Raw genomic sequence first — 21,716 nt, 5'->3', positions numbered from 1 at the left:
TGTTATGTGGCTTGGTGAAGGGGGTGAGGGGAGAGGGAGAGAGAGAGGAGAGAGATTTCTCCGCAGGTACCTGAGAGCTCCACCAGTTTGTGATGATGATTTGTCACCATTCAAGCCTGTTCCTAGCGTGTTGGCCAGCCGGTTGGCGGTGGAGCGCAGCACAACAATGAAGGAAGTTCGGCCATTTGTCCTGGGGCGAGTGCCTGCCTGGAACAGCAGGCCAGCTCATTCAGCCTGTTGGCTGGTGGGAGAGATCAGAGCTACAGCAGGCGTCATGGCCCTTGGGGTCACAGCCCCAGCCCTGGGATCATCACCCAGGCATCGCCACCCCAGCTGAGGGGGCGGGGAGGGGGAGGGAGGCAGGTGATGGGGTCCACCACCTGGGTTAAGTCCAAGTGAGCAACAACCTCGTTTTGTGGAGGGGGCCTGGCTAAAATGAACGCACCTGCTACTCGGATAAGGCTGAGACAGAGGCAGAGTCCTCCAGGAGATGCGGAATGGAGGGAGGAGAGGTGATCGTATTTATTAAGCACTTACTGTGTGCCGAGTGCTGGGAAAATACTCAGGTGGGAATTACTCGGTCCCTGGCCCCCACCCTCCCCACGGTTGCTCAATCTGAAGAGCCTTAGATTCACATCCTAAAAAAGGAGGGCTTTTGGTGCAGATCTGGGCCATCAAGCTGGGTGAGAAAGAAGGAGTAGAGAAGAGAAAATCTAATCAAGAAATGCTGACCCTTAGGGGATCAAGGACAATATTTTCACCTCCCCCCTCTTTTCTTTTAAAAGATATTTAACGCTTCCTGTGTGCCAGACACTGTACTAAAGTCCTGGAGTAGATACCACATTATTAGGTTGTACATAGTCCCTGTTCCACCTGAGACTCAGTCTTAAACCCCATTTTACAAATAGTAACTGAGACAGAGAATTTAAGTGACTTGTCCAAGGTCACATAGGCAAATTGTGAGCTGAGATTACAACCTCGGCCTTCTGACTCACAGGCCCATGATCTTCTCACTAGATTGTGCTGCTTCGCACTAGGCTATGCTTCATTTTTTAAAAATGGTGTTTAAGCACTTATTATGTTCCAGGCATTACTAGGCTCTGGCATAGATACAAGATCATCAGTTTGGACACAGTCCCTGTCCCACATGGGGCTCACTGTCGTTTAACTGAGGTAACTGAGGCACAGAGAAGTGAAGTGACTTGCCCCAGGTCACACAAGAAGTGGCGAAGCGAGGACTAGAACCCAGGTCCTTCTGACTCCCAGGCCTGTGTTCTATCCACTAGACCACACTGCTTCTGTAGGCATTTAATTGTCTACATGGCTAGGTGGACATTTGGTCATTCAGGGTCATTCCTCCTGGCTCTCCTAACTCTTGGTACAGCCTTCAGAGAAAAGCTCCCTTCCCCGCAAATCCCAGATTCAGACTCCCAATCTTCACCTTTCCAGTTGAGGCCAAGCCAGAAGCTAAGGCGGCAGAAAAGGTGGAGTCCGCTCTGTTTCTGAGGGGGCTTGTCCCTAGCCAGCTGAGCAAGAGTCAATGAATGGCCTGTGTGGGTCTGGGTTGCTGTGAGTGAATCTTGATCTCTCAATCAATCGACCGTATTTATTGAGCGCTTACCATGTGCAGAGCACTGTACTGAGTACTTGGGAGAGTTCAGTATAACCGAGTTAGTAGACACAGTCCCTGCCCACAATAAGTTTACAGTCTAGAGGGGGAGGCAGACAGTGATATAAATGAATAAAATTATGGATTTATACCTAGGTACCTGAGGGAGGGGTGAATAAAGGGTGCAAATACTAGTGCAGGGGTGATGCAGAAGGGAGTAAGAGAAGAGAAAATAAGGGCTTAGTCGGGAAAGGCTTCTAGGAGGTGTTCTTTTATTAAGGCTTTGAAGGTGGGAAGAGTGAAAGTCTGTCAGATGAAGCGGGAGGGAGTTCCAAGCCGGAGGCAGGATGTGGGCGAGGGGTCGGCGACGAGATAGACAAGTTCTAGGTGCTGTGAGTAGGTTGGCATTGGAGGAGTGAAGCGTGCGGGCTGGGTTGTAGTAGGACCAGTCTTTTAGCAACCTTATGGTCCAGCCAGATCATGAGCTCTTCTTTTGTTTTGTATGTGTGTGTGTTTATGTCTGCGTGCGCACGTTGAATGAACCCTCCTAGTGCGAGTCACAGTTGAAGCAGATGGCCCCTATGTCTCTGCTATCTTTGCCTGGCAGCTGGTGTGGAAATCAGTAGGCGGCTGGGGCCAGGAGTGAATTCTGGGTCCGAGGAATGAGGTGGAGTCCAGTCTCCACTGTTACTAGGGAGAAACGTAGCCTGCCGGAGCCTCCTGGTCTAATTCCTTGTTCTTAAGTCCTGGTTTCTGAGTTCTTTCTAAGTCCTTGTTTCGATTCTCCTCTTCCCTCTGACCAGCCTCCTCACCTGCAACGCCCTAGAAAATGGGGATTTTTTTGACTGCTCTAAGAAGCCTCAGATGATTGTCAAATAAGGAAAGCCTATTCCACCAGAGCAAGTCCCAAGTAGAATTCCATCTAAAAATCAACCTCCCTTCAGTGACCTTGGAAGCATGAGAAAGTTTGTTCAGGGATGACTTGCTTGCCCCATTCTCTAATCAACTCATTCCCCCTTTGAAACTTGTGGTCTTGAAATGGATGTTGGACTCCAGACTGTAAGATCCTTGTGGGCAGGGAACTGGTCTGCCAACTCTATTCAATCCATCAATTGATTGTATTTGTTAGAGTATGCAGAGCACTGTACTAAACATTTGGGAGAGTGCAATATAACCGTCAGTAGATACGTTCCCTGCCCACAATGAGTTTAATGTCTAGAGGAAGAGATGAGACTTTAAATAAATGTTACTCTGTTATATTGTTCTTCCCCAGTACACTGCTCTCCACACAGTAAGTGTTCAATAAATACCATCGATTGATACTGGAGTTCCAGAACTAGCCAAGTGATATAGTTTTTATTTTTTATTGCTTATCAGTTTACTTTTTTGACATTCTTAATCCCCAAACTTGTACCGGCATCTCTAATCATGGTGTCTTCAGAATTTATGGGGCCATGACATCTCCTTGCACCCAGTTCAGTGATCTCTGTTGTAGTATACTCTCCCAAACACTTAGTACAGCGCTCTGCACACAGTAAGCTTTCAATAAATACCATTGATTTATTGGTCCTCAGTAAACACTTGGCTGATTATATTCTTGAGTTGTAGGTTTACAATATTGTTCCAAAGGGAGGTGAAAATAATATGAATGACCCTTTCTGCTGGGAATTGAGTTCTGGGCTTTCTCTGTCTTAATGGAAGAATGAGGTAACTGATTAGTATTAGAATCAAGGTTGGGAAGCCAAAGGTTTGACCACCTTATTTTCTTGAGCCCTTGGTCTGGGTTTACCTTTTGAGAGTCCCTGAAATACTCTGGGCAGAGAGAGGCAGAGAAAAGGTTGGTCAGGGAAGGAAATGGGAGGAAAACCTTCTTAGGGGATTTTGGAGGGACAGCTTCATAAAGGGAGAGAAGTGACAAGTGTGGTGTGATAGTGTGCCGTTAGCTTTGGGGATAGTTCCCAGTTGAAGCAGCGTGAAAGCATGGATAAAGCACAGGCCTGGCAGTCGAAGGACGTGGGTTCTAATTCCGGTTCCATCACTTACCTGCTGTGTGATTCTGGGCAAGTCACTTGACCTCTTTTAGGCCTTGGTTTCCTCGTCTGTAAAATGGGGATGGAATACTTGCCCTCCCCTTTCCTCACTCAGACCATAAGCCCCAAGTGTGACAGGGACAGTGTCTCTTTGGATCATCTTGGATCTACCCCAGCACTTAGTACAGTGCCTGGAACCTACTAACCACTTAACAAGTACTACAGGTATTATTATTATTCCAGTCAAAAAGGTCTGCACTTCAGGTCTCCCCGTCATCATTCCCCAGAGTGCAGGTCTTGCAGCATCAGCGAGTCCTCGTGATGATTGCTGTCAGTGTAAATCCACACACCAGCTCAGAAGCTCATTGTGGGCAGGGAGTGTGTCTGTTTATCTTATATATATTCTTATATATGAAATTATATTGTATAAAAGGACATATATGCATATATATAATATATACTATATTATCTATATTATACTCTCCCAAACACTTCATAGAGTGCTCTGCACCTAGTAAGTGCTTCATAAATACGATTGAATGAATGAACGAAGTGTTCCCCCTCCTTTAGAGGAGTGAGGGTGCCTGACTGTTCAGAAGGGGCTCTGTGAAGATCTGGGTTGTTTAGTTCTGACACTTATTTATTTTGTTTCCAAAGGTTAAGCCACCTGAAGGGCAGTTGTACAGTGTTTTTGTGTGCCAGATTCTTCAAGGTTCAATCCGTCTGACATTTTGGGTCCCTTAGTGGGTGTCTCTGGGTTGCTGGGAAAGGATAGGGCTCCTTGTGAGCAGGAAACTTGTTTATCAGCTCTTCTGTATTGTTCTCTCCCAAGTGCCCAGCAAAGTGTTTGGCACATAGTAAGTGCTCAATGAATATCCTCGATTGATGAGAGGGTGACGGAAGGGCATTGTGGGGGCAGCGAATGTGTCTGCCAACTCTGTCGTATCGTGCTCTCCCAAGCATTTAGTACAGTGCTCTGCATACAGACACTCAAATGCCATGGATTAGGATGATGTTGATGTGGAGGAGGGAAAGGGGATTCAGGAGAGCGAGCAGGCAGTTGGTATGCAAAATGTATATCCCCGGGCCACAGCTGGAGCCCAAATATTAGACCCCAGCGTGCGTATTGTTTGCCATTGAGTGGTAGCGGATTGACACCACCTTGTTGTGGTTTTGCTTGGCTGCTTGAGCGAGGAGGGAGGGAAGGAGTGCCATAGTTCTTCAAATCCTTCCCCACTCTGTGAGTTGTCCTCTCCCTCAACCCCCATCCCCTCTGCCATACCAGGCTGGCAGACTGCCTATTCCCCCCTACCACACCCCCCACCACCTCCGCAACCCTCCAGGGGAGGTGGGCTGTATGTGTGCCTGCCTTGTGTTTGACCTGTCCCTCCCCAGTCCATCGGTGGTACTGTAAAATTAATCGTATTTATTGAGCACCTACTATGTGCAGAGCACTCTACTAAGCTCTTGGGAGAATACGATATCACAGATTTGGTAGACGTGTTCCCTACCCACGAGGAGCTTACAGTCCAGAGGGGGAGACAGATATTAAAATAAATGTCTGGTAAGTACGAAAGTGCTTTGGGGCTGAGGGTGGGTTAAATAAAGTGTGCAAATCCAGTTGCAAAGGATATTGACATAAATTCTGTGGGGCTGGGGGGAGTGTCAATGAGCTTGGTGGTGGGGGTGGTACACAGCCAAGTTCAGAGATGCAGGGGGGAGGGTAGGGAGGTAGGGAGGGGAATTGAGGGCTTGAATCGTACTCCTTCTTACCTTGACAATGAGCCCCATGTGGCACAGGGACTGTGACCAAACTGATAGGTAAATCTGTATCTTAGAACTTAGAGCAGTGCTTAGCACATAGTAAGTGGTTAACAAATACTATTATTATTATTAATCAAGGAAGGCCCATTAGGCTTCCCAGGGCTCTTTCAGATATTTGCCTTCTTAGGAGCCAGTTAATAACTGCTTGGTCAGTTGTATTGTTCTATTGTCCTCTCCCAAGCGCTTAGTACAGTGCTCTGTACACAGTAAGTGCTCAGTAAATACGACCGACAGAATGATTGAGCTGTCACCCGGGGAACCCTGTAGAGTTGGGCTACCTTTGCCTGGTTCAGTACCCGAATAAGCAGTTTCCCATTCCCCTCTCTGAGCTTTGCAATGGACTTTTCGTGGCAAACCTCTGTGCTGCGGGTAACCCTGAAAACCGTGGATGCTGGCCTTGGGTATCGGACCATCGAGCAATGGAGTTTATTGAGCACTTACTGCATGTAGAGCACCCTACTAAGCAATTGGGGGAGTACACTACAACAGATCTCATAGGCATGTTCCCCGCCCACAAGGAGCTTACAAGGAGTCTAGACGGGAAGACAGACATTAAAATAAGTTATGGCTCTGTACACAACTATCAGAACGATTGCAGGGGGAGGAGAAGTGTTCTGGGAGAGATATGTCCGAGACATCGCAGTGGGTCGGGGGCAACTCGACAGCATAAGATAACAGCATACGTGGTGTGGGGCTGAGTGTGGGTGAATAAAGGGCACAACTTCAGATGCAAGGGCAAGGCAGAAGGGAGAAGGAGTACAGGAAATGAGGGCTTAGTCAGGGAAGACTTGTTGGAGGAGATGGTATTTAAGCCCTAACTAGGTAACTGGGGGGTAGTTACAAGATAATCAGATCAGGCAGCATCCCTGTTCCACCAGGGACCCACCGTCTAAGTCAGGGGAAGGGAGTACAGGTATTTAATCCCCATTTTTACAGATGAGGAGACAGACATCCAGAGAGGTGAAATAACTTGCCCAAGGCCACCCAGCAGGCAAGTGATGGAGTCAGGATTAGAACCCAGGTCTTCTGATTCCCAAGCCCATGCTCTTTCCACCAGGCCACGCTGCTTATTAGTCCAATCTCAATCCAGAGATTACAGAGATGGGACCAGGGCAGATAATAATGATGATGATGATGGTATTTGTTAAGTGCTTACTATGTGCCAAGCATTGTTTTGAGCGCTGGGAGAGATGCAAGGTAATCAGGTTGTCCCACATGGGACTTACAGTCTTAATCCCCATGTTACAGATGAGGTAACTGAAATACAGAGAAGTTTAGTGACTTGCCCGAAGTCACACAGCTGATAAATGGCAGAGCTGGGATTAGACCCCACGACCTCTGACTCCCAAGCCTGTGCTCTTTCCACTAAGCCACACTGCTCTGTGCAGAGGAATTAATTAAAGTTCTAGAGAGTTGGGCAGTGGCCCTGGCACTGTGTGCCAGTCAGGTACCCACTGGGGTCCAGAGTGTGGCGGGCAGGAGAGCAGAGTGAGTGCCCAGGTTTTTTTACATGCAGGATCCAGAGGAGTGCTGCCCGAGGTGTAGCTTCAGGTTGACAGACGTGCATGAAGATTAAAAGGGGACTGAAGCCAAGGCAAGGGATAGTCAGGGCAAAATGCCAAATCCAGTTCTGTCTCGCCTACCCCACCCTTCCCCATCCCAGCAGGAATTCAGGGAGCCCCTAGATTTTCTAAGAGTAACCGAATCGGAACCAAGCTCAAATATAACAGGTCCTTTTTGTGACTCCTCCCCTCGGCATCTAGGTGGATTTTTTTTTTAAATGATATTTGTTAAACACATATTGTATCAATCACTGTTTTATGCACTGGAATAGGTACAAGTGAATTAGATTGAATGCACTCCCTGTCCCACATGGGGCTTAGAGTCTAAACAGGAGGGAGAGCAATTGAGTTGGTGTCTGCCCACAGCCACTGTGACAGAGGGTAGGGAGGATGGGCTGATTGCACTCCAATAGCAATAAAAATAATATTATGGCATTTCTTAAGTACTTACTATGTGCGAAGGATTGTACTAAGGACTGGGTAGATTCTGGAGAATTAGCATGGTGTAGTGGAAAGAGCACAGGCCTGGGAGTCAGAAGGTCATGGGTTCTAATGCCACCCCTGCCACTTGTCTGCTCTGTCACCATGGTCAAGTCACTTCACTTCTCTGAGCCTTCTCTGAGCCTCAGTTACCTTATCTGTACAATGGGGATTGAGACTGTGGACTCCATGTGGGACAGGGACTGTGTCCAACCCAATTTGCTTGCATCCACCCCACTGCTTAATACAGAGCCTGGCACATTGTAAGTGCTTAACAAACACCATAATATAATAATGATGATGATTATTAATAATAATGGGACTCACAGTCTAAGAGGGAAGGAGACCAGGTATCCAATCCCCAGTTTAAAGATGAGGGGACTGAGACCCATAGAAGTGAAAAGACTTGCTCAAGGTCACACAGCAGCTATGTGGGGGAGCTGGGATGAGAACCCAGGTCCCCTGACTCCCAGGCCCGTGCTCTTTCTGCAAAGCCAGGCTGCTTCAGTTGAGGGCCACAGTACTGAATTAGCCACATGGGCCTAGGGGTGTTTGGGTAATTACTGGGGGATTTGTTCAACCCCTATACTGGGCCAAGAATTGCACTAAGGGCTGGAGTAAATACAAGAGAATTAGGTCAGATGCTTTGGGTCCCTACCTCTCTCAGAACTCCTAATCTAATGGGGAGAGAAAAACCAACAGACCGAGGCATGACATGGAGCTGGTCTATTTGCAGAGGTGTGTGAGGGAGGGTCAAGGCCACTGGTCTCTGCTCTCTGGAGGCCTTCCCTGACTAAGCTCCTGCTTTCCTCTTCTCTCTCTCCCTTCTGTGTCTTCCTGACTTGCTCCCTCTGTTCTTCCCCCCTCCCAACCCACAGCACTTATGCACATATCTGTAATTTTTTTATATTAACGCCTGTCTCCTCCCCTCTAGACTCTAAGCTCAGTGTGGGCAGGGAATGTGTCTGTGTATTGTTGATGATGATGATGGCATTTGTTAAGCGTTTACTATGTGCAAAGCACTGTTTTAAGTGCTGGGGAGGATGTAAAGTGATCAAATTGTCCCAAGTGGGGATCACAGTCTTAATGCCCATTTTACAGATGAGGTAATTGAGGCATGGAGAAGTTAAGTGACTTGCCTAGAGTCACACAGTTGACAGGCGGCGGAGCCGGGTTTTGAACCCATGATCTCTGACTCACCAGCCCGTGCTCTTTCCACCGAGCCACGCTGCTTCTCTATTGTTTTTATTCTCTACTGTTCTCTATATTCTCTCTTGTTGTATTGTACTCTCCCAAGCACTTAATACAGTCCTCTGCACACAGTAAGCGCTCAATAAATAAGATTGAATGAATGATTGCCGGCGTGGCGAACTGTAAAACGAGAGAGCATAATAAGAAAGAATCAAAAGAGCTTGGGGGATGTTCTGTGCTAGGTGCCCGGTGGGGCCCGGGGCTGTCCAGGAGAAGCGACTCCTGACCAGGAAACAGCTCTGCCCGCTGTTCAGGCTCACACCAGAGGGGATGTGGGCGGCCGTGGGCGGGAGGCGAGGAGAAGTCAGGTCGTGTGGGAGTTGGACACTTGGGGCTGGAGAAAGCAGAGCTCTTTTTTCCTACTGGCCTTGCTGGTCCTCGCCTCCATCCCCGCATCCCCGCATCCCTCTCTCCCTTCCTCCTTCTTTCCCTCCCTCCCTCCGTCCCTCCCCCGGCTGTTTCTGGCTTAGCCGGTGAGGTGTTCGGCCAGCAGAGAGGCCCAGTCACGTAGCGCACATTCTGGCTGGATCCTGCCCTCGCCCTCTGAGCGGGACGCTCTGAGCGCTGAGCTCTTTAAGAGGCGTGCGTGTGGTGACCTGCCCCTTAAAGAGCCTAGTGGGAGTTGGGGGATGAGGGGGAAGGGGCAGCCAGTCACGGAGCCCAGGGCCCCTGCTTCCTTTCCTCGTCGCCATGACCCAGGGTGTGAATGTACTTGGGACCCAGGGTGGGTGCAGGGCAGTCTTTGCCCATGAACGAATGGCAGCGAGAAAGAGAAACCTCTTTGGGGAAGGAAGGATGTGGGGAGTGAGGGGGAGGGGAGATGCTGTGAATAAAAGGCAGCTGCGGTGCTCTCTGCAGTGTGGATTTGGTTTTCGAGTTAAGCAGCAGGCTAGATTGGAGATGTCCTGAAAATCTTGGGATGCTCAACTTGGATTTGCGCCTTCTTAAAACCAACCAGCAGATTCCATCTTATATTGTTTCTCTCCTAGAGCTCAGAACAGTGCTTGGCACATTTTTTTTTTTTAATGGTATTTGTTAAGCATTTACTAGGTGCCAGGCACTGTGCTGAGTGCTGGGGTAGGTAGATAGAGCATATCTGTTACGGTGTTGTGCTTAGTTCAGCACAAGTGCTTAGTACAGTGCCCTGCACACAGTAAGCACTCAAATATGATTGATACAAGCCAATTAGGTTGGACACAGTCCGTGACGCACAAGGAGCTCACAGTCTTAATCCCCATTTTACATATGAGGTGTTTGAGGCACAGAGAAGTGAAGTGACTTGCCCAAGGTCACACAACAGATAAGTGACAAAACACATTTTAGAATCCAGATCCTTCTGACTCCCAGGCCCATGCTCTATCCACTAGGCCATGCTGCTTCTCAATGTAATATTACATATACTCTCTTTATATATATTCTCAATATATATATATAAGTAGTGAGAGAGAGCTAGAGCTAGATATATTCATTCATTCATTCAATAGTATTTATTGAGCGCTTACTATGTGCCTAGCACTGTACTAAGCGCTTGGAATGAACAAGTCGGCAACAGATATACAATATGTATATCATAGTAAGCACTTAGCAAAAGCCCCAATTATTATTGACTGAGTATTATCAGCTGTCATCGAGAGGCCGTGGAATGTTTTGATTTGAGTCCAGTCCGATGGGGTGTGTGTCTGGGGGCAGGGCAGCTTTACTGTCCCCCACAGTTCTCCACACTCAAGTCCATTTGCTCTGATTCTGGTCCTACATGGAAAAGCAAAATAGATTCTTTGTAAGCTCTAGAAATATCCACTGCCCCCCCATCCCCCCCACACCCCTAATCCTGAATCCCTAGCTGAACAAAGGAGACCTTTGGAAACTGCTTGGCCTGGAAGTTGAAGTAGCCCTGGTATTTGGTAAGCACTTACCATATGCCAAGCTCTGTGCTAAGCCCCAGGGAAGATACAGGAGAATTAGACCGAACACAGTTTCTGTCCTACACAGGGCCCATGGCCCCAGTTGTAAGAGATAGAAAGTGGCTCCTGTCAACCTGGGGAGTGTCTTTCCATTTCTTTGGCCCGCCTTCCTAACCATTTCATTGGCTGCTTCCTGAAACCGTTAACTTTGTCTCAAGATAGGTTCAGCTAATATCTCCGGCGACAAAAAATGCCCCATCTTTTCCCTCTCACCCTATCGCCCCCAGTGAAGGCCGTGAGCTGTAAGGCTAAAGTTGGGGGGTGGGGGATGGGGCGGAGATGGGGAAGGGCTATGTGGAGGGAGAAGGGTCATTTCCATTTTTAATAATCCCTGTACTTTTCCCCCAGCCTAGTTTCCTGCTCAGTTAATTGACTGTTCTCCAAGCTTTTCCCCAGTAGTCAGTGGACTCCCTCCAGGGAGATGCCAGAAGGTACTGGCTTGTTTCCACCCGAGAATCCAGCTAGGGTGAGCAAAGGGATCTGAGGCATGTGGAGAAAGCAATGATACCTTGGGAATTCATTCAGTTGTATTCATTCAGCACTTACTATGTGCAGAGCACTGTACTAAGCACTTGGGAGAGTACACTACAACAGTAAACAGACACATTCCCTGCCTACAACGAGCTTACAGTCTAGGTGGGGAGAGAGATAGTAATATAAATAAATTACAGATGTGTACATAAGTGCTGTGGGACTGGGGACAGGGAGAACGAAGGGAGAAAGTCAGGGAATCTCACTGTGTTTGTGGTTGGAGCTTTTGTGGGGGTCAATCAGCCAATCAGTGGTATTTCTAGAGGGTTTACTGTGAGCAGAACACTGCATAGAGCACTTGGGAGAGGGCAAGAGAGTTGGTAGATATCAATCCCTGCCCGCAGAGTTTACAATCCAGTGACGTCAGCTCAAAACCCACTCTGTGAGGCCGAGGCAGAGCTTGGCATGGCCAAGGACCCTCCCCATCTTCTCCAGACAGAAGAGTGGAAGGCCCAGGTCTGGTCATCAATCAGTCAATTGATTGTGGAAGGCCCAGGTCTGGTCATCAATCAGTCAATTGATTGTATTTACTAGGTACTGAGTAAAGCGCTCTGTACTACATGCTCAGAAGAGTACTGTACAATAAAGTAGTGGACGTGGTCATGGTTTCTGCCCTCAAGGAGATTACAGTCTGACTGAGGAGCTGCCGCTTCTCCTGGATGGAGCCTGACCTGGTCTGCTTTCCCTCCCTACCCCCGGCAACTACCAGGCAGGGACATGGGAAGACCTGAGGTATCCCGGTCCTATAATCTGAAAAGAGGGCAGAGTGGCCCAGTGGATAGAGCATGGGCCTGGGAGTCAGAAGGACCTGGGTTCAAATCCTGCCTCTGCCACTTGTATGCTCGGTGACCTTGGGCAAGTCCCTTAATGTTTCTGATCCTCATTTCCCTCATGTATCTTCACCCCTGTGAGCCTCATGTGGGGCAGGTACTGTGTCCAATCCCATTATCTTATGTCTACCCCTACGCTTAGAACAGGGCTTGGCACATAGTAAGCACTTTGTAAATAACACTCATTATTATTATGAAGATTAAGACTGTGAGGTCTATGTGGGATATTGACTGTGCCCAACCTGATTCTCTTGTATCGCCTCCAGCACTTAGGACGGTGCCTGGCAAAATAGTAAGCACTTAACAAATGCCATCAAAAAAAATAATTAAAAAGCCAAAAAAAAGAGTCAACCCATCTGAAAGCAAAGTGATCATCTGCAGTTGGCACAAAGCTCGGGACCCAACTTGACCTTCTTTCTCTAAGTCAGCCTCTTGGTTTTCAACTTGGGGAGGGCTGAGTCATGCATGGGAGGGCTGCCCTGTAATTTGTTGGCGTCTTTAATTTTCGAAGCATTAAGATGGGCATTTTCCAAGAGCCCGAGAGGGAAGCAGGACCAGTGAACCCCTGTCTGGTACCCTGCCCCACCCCACTCTCCTTCCCCGAGGTGTGGAAATGTGGAGCCGTGATCTGAGGAATGGTCAGACCAGGGCCCAGGTGTCTTGGGCGTGAGGGGCAGTAACTAAGAATGGGCCTCGTGGGCATCTCGACAACTCGGGGGGTTCCGTCCCTTCCCGCCGCCAGGAGTGTGTGGAACCGGAACAAAACGGCAGCCCCCTCCCTGTTGGGCAAGGGTCTCGGCAGAGCTCCTCGATCGGCAGGGTTCAGAGCCACGGACCCCACGACTCAGGAAGGCCCCGGCTAGAGGAGCGCTACGGTGGGCACTGCTTCTCTTCTCGAAGTCTTCGCACCCTCCCTCATCACTGCTTTTTGATTTTTATCTTTCAGGAAATGGCCAACTCTGTCTACTTGGTAATGGAGGTGAGATGTTCCCTTGGGCTGGTCATGCCGTCGCAAAGGGGGTCGCTCTGCTTTCGCGCTCCAACCCGCCACTGCTTCCTTCAAATGACTCTTCGTGCAAGGGCCGAATGAGCATATCCACCGGGAGAGCTGTCGGGCTGGCCGTTCCCCTTCCCTGGGTGCAAGTGCCGGGATTAAATCAGCCCAGTGCCCTCTCACCCTCTCCCTGCGTTCTGGCTGCCCTGTTCCCTTCCACCGTGAGGCCTTTACTTCCAGGGCCAAGGTGTTGGAAGGTGGCCTTCCACCCAGCTCCCCGTAGGGAGCAGGTTCTATCCCTGCTAGCTCCCTCGTGCCCCTCCTCACCCCAGGTCCTCCTCTCTCTGGGTTTATTTTACCAATACTGATGATACCATTACAGTCTTACTGTGTGCTAAGCACTGGGAAAGATGTAAGATAATCAGAAAACCCACAGGACTCACGGTATCATGTCCATTTTACAGATGGGGGAACTGAGGCACGGAGGGATTAATTGATTTGCCCGAGGGCACACAGCGGCCTGGTGGCCGAGCCAGGACTAGAATCTGGCTCTCCTTACTCCCAGGCCTGTGCTCTTTCCCCCAGGTCCTGCTGCTCTCCGCAGTCTTATGCTGAGACCTGGTTAGCCTGACACTTTCCTCATTTCTCCCTCCCCCATTTTGGGGGCTTACCCTTGTTTTCAGAGGGGGCTGGGTCCTCCATCAATAACTGTGCTGGCATGTGTTTAGCGCTTAGTATTTGTCAAGCACTGTACCGAGCGCTGAGATAGAGTCAGGATAATCAGGTCCCACCTGGAGCTCACAGTCTAAGGAGGAGGGAGAAGAGGTATTGAATCCCCATTTTACAGGTGAGGGAAACATGGCCAGAGAAGTGAAGCGGGCCTGGGAGTCAGAAGGTCATGAGGTCTAATCCCAGCTCTGCCACTTATGTGCTGTGTGGCCCTGGGCAAGTCACTTCACTTCTCTGTGTCTCTGTTACCTTATCTGGAAAACGGGGATGAAGACTTTGAGCTCCAAGTGGGACAGGAACTGTGTCCAACCCAGTTTGCTTATATCCACCCCAGCGCGTAGTACAGAGCTTGGCACGTAGAAAGCGCTTAACAAATACCACAGTTATTACTGTTACAATTATTAAGTGAAGCGACTTGCCCCAGTTTACACAGCCGGTACGTGGTGGAGCCGGGATTAAAACCCGAGGCTTCTGACTCCCAGGCCAGTGCCCTATCCACTAGGCCACGCTGCTTCCCCGCCCTCCCCGACCCACAGCGATTCCCGTCTCCATCCCTGGGGCTTCTTGTTCAATTCAGCTGCTTCCGCTACCTGCCTTTCCCTTTTCACGGTCCATCGTCGGGTTGTGCAAAACTAAATTTTGGCTTGTCTTTTTCAGTATTGCAATGGCGGGGACCTGGCCGACTACCTGCATTGTAAGTAGCTCCTGTCCGCTCGCTAGTGACGCTCAGGGTAGGATACTTGGGGAAGGCTTTGGAAGGGGCGCTGGCCCTGGATTTTTCAAAGGCTAATTCTCCGGTGCCTCCACCAGATGGGGACAAGGGCAGGGCAAGGAGTTTCAAATTTACTCTTGCTAGTTCTTGGTTCAGGGTGTGTAAAAGGGAGGCATTGGGGTTCTGGATTATCCGTGAATTTCGGTTGGCTCAGCTCATCCTGTCTCACAGTAGCACAGGCTATCATGCATCCATCTTACAGATGGGGGAACTGAGTCACAGAGGGATTAAGTGATTTGCCCAATGGCACAGAGAACTGTGGCCAAAGCCCCCGAGCGACGATTATGTCCCCTCACCGATAGATAGTCTTTGCTGAAAGGTTTCCTGAGGGAACCCAGTTGGAGAGATCCCCTCCTTTTCCCTCTAGCCCGAGTAGGTTAAGTCAGTGCAGGCCGAGGGAGCCGGAAGCCATTTCTTGGGTTGGGTCTGAGTGGTCAAGGCTGCTAGGCTGAATGAGGGTTGATCTCCGCCCACTGAGGGGGCCTGAATTGGAGTTTGCTCTCAGAACATTACAGTGCTTTGTGGCTCTGGATTGGGGAGTGGAGAGCCCCAATTTAGGACTGGGATGGGGAGCGGCCGAGGGGCCTGCTCCAGTGGTGGGGGCTGGGGAACAGAAGGGGCACGCTCTGAGGAGGGGATGGGGACCGGCCGAGGGGCCTGCTTCAGCGGCAGGGGCCGGGGAGGCCCGCTTCGAGGTCAGGGGAGTGGAGGGGTCTGCTCTGGGACTGGGACGAGGAGCGTGGCGGCCCACTGTAGTATCACGGGACTGGGGGGCTCACTCTGGGGTAAGGGAGTGGAGGGGCCCACTCCGCTATTGTGACGGGTAGGGTGAAGCCCACTTCATTTTGGAGGAGCAAGGAGGGGGCCTGCTCTCCTTTCAGGGAGCGAGGTAGAGGCCGTTCTGGTCCGGGGAGTGGGGAGGCCTGGACCTATATTGAGGAGTGGGAGGTGAGCCCCTCACTGGTGTCGGGGGATTGCGGCGGGGAGGCCCACGCTGGGGCGGGAAGTGGAGAGGGCCGGGGGTCTCCCTCCAGACTCCATTGACTAGAATAGCTGCAGGATTGCATGGTTGGAAGCCCCTCACTCTCCCTCACTGGATGGGGAGGAGGTAGAGAGATTCAGGAGTTGCAGCCTCCTTAATGCTGCAGCATGTCGGCGAGCGAGCGAGCGATGGGTGGGCTGGGGGATGGGGAGGTCTCTGCAACCTTCAATCTACCGATATAGGAGGAACCTCTCCTGTTGGTTGGGATTCCATTTCAGGCCCTCTGAGCTGAACAGAGAGCTGGGATATGCTGGGAGGAGACTGCAAAGCCAGATGCCGAAGCAGCGTGGCTCAGTGGAAAGACCTTGGGCTTTGGAGTCAGGGCTCATGAGTTCGAATCCCAGCTCTGCCACTTGTCGGCTGTGTGACTGTGGGCAAGTCACTTAACTTCTCTGTGCCTCAGTTCCCTCATCTGTAAAATGGGGATTAAGACTGTGAGCCCCACGTGGGACAACCTGATTCCCCTACTATGTCTACCCCAGCGCTTAGAACAGTGCTCGGCACATAGTAAGCACTTAACAAATACCAACATTATTATTATTACTTGGAGGAGAGATTGTGTTAGATGTCCAGTGGGGAAGAGGCATTAAATGTGATTCTTGTCTTGGGGTCAGGATTAGAGGTGGTTATAACAATAATAATAGTATTCGTTAATCACTTACTGTGTGCCGGGCACTGTATTAAGCACTAGGGTGGATACAAGGAAATTGAGTTAGACCCAATCCAGGTCTTTCTGACTTGCAGGCCTGGGCTCCGAGGCTCGAGGGCAGTGGACCCGCACTGCTCAACGACACCGTCCCAATGGCTAGAGGAGATGCACTAGACTGTAAGCTCCTGGAGGACAGGGAACGCACCTCCCAACCCTATTGAATCGTACTCTCCCAAGCGCTTAGTACAGTGCTGCACACACGATAAGTGCCCAATAAATGACACTTGTTAGACTGGATGTCTAACAAGTTCATTCATTCAATCGTATTCATTGAGAGCATACTGTGGGCAGAGCACTGTACTAAGCACTTGGGAGAGTCCAGTATAACAGTAAACAAGAAACATTCCCTGCCCACGGTGAATGGGACGCCCCTTCCTCCCCTTCTTGGGGGTTTTGAATTTTCGATCTTTTAGCCGGAGTGACAGCGATGAGACCAAGCCACCTGCCTCCTTGTCATCCGTTTGTAAATCCCCCAGGGTTCAGCGGATTTCTGGGGACCCAGGCGTATATAGACCAAACGCAGAAAAAAAGCAGTTTAGGACAAAACTGGCTTGCTGCTGATTTCAGTCACCCCAGAACTCTGGTTGAAGATAGGACGAGAGCTTACAGTTTGTGGGTGGATCAACAACCCTTGCCCGTGGACCAGTCTTTCACTCAATCAATGGTATTTATATTTACTGAGCACTTAACTCTGAGCCAGAACACTGCACTGAGTGCTCAGGAGAGAACAATAATTAGACCCTATCCCTGCCCTCAAGGAGTGAACAAACTAGCAGAGGAGACAAAGGTTACAATAAATTACAGGTAGGGGAACCAACTGACTCTAAAGATATGGACACAAGTCCCATATGATTTTAAAAGACGCCGGCTTGCGCAAAAAGTGGGTAGCTACATCGCTTTTGGTTGGGTATTTGAAAGCATTGCAAAATGGCTCAACAAATATATCAGCCCTCCAAACATTTGTTTAGCCTGGGGTTCCCTTGATGCTGGCATGTCAGTTTCCCCTCTTCTCCTGCATCAGCTGTTGTTTATTCAGCCAGTATTGGGTGAGTCATTATCTGGAGAAGCAGCAGTGGCCCAGTTGATAGAGCACAGGCCTGAGTGTCGGAAGGGACCTGGGTTCTAATCCCAGCTCTGCCACGTCTGCTATGTGATCTTGGGCAAGTCACTTAACTTCTCTGTGCCTCAATTATCTCATCTGTTAAAAGTGGAGATTGAGTGTGAGCCCAATGTAGGACAGAGACTGTGTCAACCTGATTAACTTGTATCTACCCCGGTGCTTAGAACAGTGCTTGACCCATAGTAAGCGCTTAACAAGTACCATAATTTTTCTAGTCTGCAGGCCTGGAGTAAGCACCTCTAGGCTGGAAGCTTGTTGTGGTCAGGGAACATGCCCATTTTATTCATTCAATAGTATTCATTGAGCGCTTACTATGTGCAGAGCACTGTACTAAGCGCTTGGAATGTACAAATCAGTAATAATAATAATAATAATAATGTTGGTATTTGTTAAGCACTTACTATGTGCCGAGCACTGTTCTAAGCGCTGGGGTAGTCACAGGGGAATCAGGTTGTCCCACGTGGGGCTCACAGTCTTAATCCCCATTTTACAGATGAGGTAACTGAGGCACAGAGAAGTTAAGTGACCTGCCCAAAGTCACACAGCTGACAAGTGGCCGAGCCGGGATTCGAACCCATGAACTCTGACTCCAAAGCCCGTGCTCTTTCCACTGAGCCACGCAGTAACAGATACAGACCCTGACCTTTGACGGGCTTACAGTCTAATCGACGGGTTTACAGTCTAATCGAGTACTGTTATACAGTACTCTCCCAAGCGCTTAGTACAATGTTCTGCACTGTCCACAGTAAGTGCTCAATGAATAGGATTGGTTGGATTGACAGACTGAAGTAAGGGCCCCGCCCCTTTCTGACCTCCTTGCGGCCGGGCCCTGCAGGCAGGGCTGTCGCAGTCCACCCGGAAGCTCTCCCCCATGTTTGTCCTCTCCTTCAAGCCGATGACCGGTCACTGTGCTAGCATGGCCGGCGGCATTTCCACGTGGCAACTCAGCGGGTGTTGCAGTTCGTTGGCTCGTCGTTTGTTTGTGTTCGAGAGCCTTGAACCCGGGTCCGTCGCACGTGCTTCTTCCCCGGGTCGCGGGCTGCCGGGGATTCTCTGCCGGGAAGGCTGCCCTAGGCCACGGTCGTCTGGGACCCGGAAACCAGGCGTGCCTTTGTTTCCCTCTGTGGATTTTTACCTGCTCTGAGCGTCCCCTCCACTGGAAGAGGACTCCCTTCACCCATCGATCAGTCCATGGTATTCACTGAGCGCTTACTGTGTGCAAAGCACATTGCACTGAGAACTCACGGGATGCCCGTCCGCTAGTCTCCCTCTGAGCTCCGCAGTGTCGAACTAGTGAAACTTTGCATGGTAGTTTCAGGTGACTGAACGGTCTGAAAAACAGATGTGACAGAGTCAGCTGTGAGGGCTGTCTTGAGTGAGATTTGACTGAAACCTTAAAAAACCGAAAACAAGATCCATTTAAAGAAGCGGTGTGGCTTAGTGGAGAAAGCTCGGGCCTGGGAGTCAGGAGGACCTGGGATCTGATCCTGACACCGCCACTTGTCTGCTGGGTGACCTTGAAGAAGTCACTCCACTTCAGTGCCTCAGTTACCTCAGCTGTAAAATGGGGATTGTGACCCGTGAGCCCCATGTGGGACAGGGACTGTGTCCAAAGTGACAAGGTTTTATCTACCCTAGCTCTTAGTACAGTGTCTGGCACATAGTAAGCACTTAAATACTATTTAAAAAGAAAACACACTTGTTTTCATAACTAAATTTCACTTTATTATTATGGTGTTTGTTCAGCCCTTAGTTATGTGTCAAGCTGAGAAGCAGCATGGCCTAGTGGAAAGAGAATGGTCTGGGAGTCAGAGGTCCTGGAACCTAGCCCCGGCTCTGCCAGTTGCTTGCTGGGTTTCCTTGAGCAAGTCACTTCAATTCTGTGTGCTTCAGTTTCCTCAACTCTAAAATGGAGATTCTTCTCCCTCTTAATTAGACCTTGTGCCCCATATGGAACAGGGACTGTGTCCAGTGTGATTAACTTATATGTACCTCAGTGCTTAGCATAGTGCTTCACATGTAGTAAGTGCATAAAAAATACCATAATAGAAATTGTTCTAAGCAGTTGGGGAGATAGAGATTGATCAGATCAGATACAGTCCCTGTCCCACAGGGCTAACAGTCTAAGATCTTCTGTCATGGGACTACTTCTCCTAGATCTACGTTTATTACTCCATTTCTTAATGAAGTGCTTGGTAAATAGTAGGCGCCTAACAAATACCGTGATTATTACTAATTATGTCTTTTCCAGGGGTACTTTCCGATAGAGCAGTTGTCTGTGATGCAAGACCGAGTGGGAGAACCATGGGTTTAGAAGGGGGCGTGGGCTATAACTGGGAGGGAGATGTGATCATTTCTAGGATGGAGACTGTTTTGTAAACTCCGTGTTCAGTGTTGTGGCCGTTCTGGAAGATGTCTGAAGAGAGTGAGGAGAGCACCCCACTGCAGTGCCCTCTTCAGCTCCTCTACTTGACAATCATATTTATTGAGGCGCTCTCTGTGTGCAGAGCACTGTACTAAGCACTTGGTAGAGTACATTATAAAGGGCACATTCCCTGCCCGTGATGAGCATACAGTCTAGAGTCTACGTCTGCTTCTGACGAGCTGGATGAGAAGGCATTTGTCTGCTGCGATGCACTTTATAGCTCACCGCCACCGATGGGCGTGCACAGGCAGCTCGAGAGCAGCTGCTGCGGTCACCATGGGCGAGGGGGTGCGACAGAGCGAGTCAGTCACCTGCTGTCTGAGCCTTTCAGACCCAGCTGGCTTCATCCTCTAGACTGTAAACTCCTTGTGGGTAGGGCACATGTCTACCAACTCGGTTACATTGAACTCTCCCAAGCATTTAGTACAGTGCTCGGCACAAAGTCGCTGCTCAATAAATACCAGTGATTGACCGATCTGTGTCTAGCTCTTCCATCCTCCGCTTCTGAGGAGCAGAGTGGCCTAATGGGAAGAGCATGGGCCTGGATGTCAGAAGACCTAGGTTCTAATCCCCTCCCTTCCACTTGCCTACTGTATGAAATGAGACAAGTCACTTCTCTTCATCTCTAAAATGGGGATTTAATGCATGTAGCCCCCATGTGGGACAGGGCCGGGTCTGACCCACAGCGCGGCGTAGTGAATAGAGCACAGACCTAGATGTCAGAAGGACCTGGGTTCTATTGCCGACTCTGCCATTTGTCTGCTGTGGGATCTTGGGCAAGTCTCTTAACTTCTCTAAACCTCAAGTACCTAATCTGTAAAAAGGAGATTAAGATTGTGAATTCTATGTGGGACAGAGACTGTGTCCAAACTGATTAGCTTGTCTCTACACCAGCATTTAGTACAGTGCACGCAGTGAGCACTTAACAGGTACCCTAAAGGAAAGATTACCTGGTATCTATCCCAGCGCTTAGTACAGTGCTTGGTACATAATAAGCCCTATTGGACAGGGATTGTCTCTATCTGTTGCCGAATTGTATATTCCAAGCGCTTAGCACAGTGCTCTGCACATAGTAAGCACTCAATAAATACTATTGAATGAATGAAAGCACTTAAAAAATACCACTTGTTGTTACTGGTCTAGAGGAATGAGGGATCAGAACAGCCCCCGCTCACTCTGCTGTTAAATCAAGGGTTCATTGAACACTGACTATGTGCAGAGCACTGTACCAAGCCCTTGTGAGCATACATGATCCCTGCTCTCGCAGAAGCTGAATGCTGTGGGACCGAGAGACTGCCAGCCTGACTTGGGTAAGCGCCTTTCTCTGGAATTAAGCTAGGAAGCCGGTCGTCCAAACTAATTCGGATAAAAGCTTCTTCAGCTAATCGAAACTTCGGGTGACTGAAGACAATTGAGTTTGGCTTGCTTTTAACACTGTCTGGCCCAATTTTTTGTCATTGTTGTCCAAACCTTTTTTTCTTCCCCGAGTTGCCTGACCAGTTAGCTAGACTGTTCTGAAAACAGCCATTGAAAAATCCACTTTTGAGCACCCAAACCGGGTAGTGGGGGGCCTGGAGGTAGATAGCAAGGTTGGTTCTGAAGCCGGCTTGCAGCGATGTTCCAAAATTCAACAATCCTCTAACTCTTACCTTCGCCAGAGTCCCCAGGTAATATAGTTAATCAGCAGTTTCTGGTGATTGAGCATTCACCCGCAGCAAATGGTTGCTTCAGTCAACCAGGTGTACTTATTGAGCTCCCTCTGTGTGCAGAGCACTATACTCAGTGTTTAGAAGAGTACAGTAGAGTCAGTAGACATGCTCCCTGCCCTCCAGGAGTGTACCGTCTAG

The 21,716-nt window shown here is 49.5% G+C and overlaps 1 protein-coding gene across 5 annotated transcripts in view; it reads left to right on the top strand.

Moving 5' to 3' along the window:
• Nucleotides 1-21,716, top strand: part of ULK1 (unc-51 like autophagy activating kinase 1) — an 87,996-nt gene that overhangs the window by 14,851 nt on the left and 51,429 nt on the right. For all 5 annotated transcript variants that reach the window (XM_029051734.2, XM_039910247.1, XM_029051747.1 and 2 more), the window contains exons 4-5: nucleotides 13,025-13,057; nucleotides 14,459-14,495. In XM_029051734.2, coding sequence (XP_028907567.1) covers nucleotides 13,025-13,057; nucleotides 14,459-14,495 — 70 coding nt within the window. The remainder of the gene's footprint in view (nucleotides 1-13,024; nucleotides 13,058-14,458; nucleotides 14,496-21,716) is intronic.

The sequence above is a fragment of the Ornithorhynchus anatinus genome, chromosome 2 (genome assembly GCF_004115215.2).
Source record: "Ornithorhynchus anatinus isolate Pmale09 chromosome 2, mOrnAna1.pri.v4, whole genome shotgun sequence".
Taxonomy (NCBI): domain Eukaryota; kingdom Metazoa; phylum Chordata; class Mammalia; order Monotremata; family Ornithorhynchidae; genus Ornithorhynchus; species Ornithorhynchus anatinus.
The sequence above is the reverse complement of the archived record's forward strand: the minus strand, read 5'-3'. Positions and strand labels throughout refer to the sequence as shown.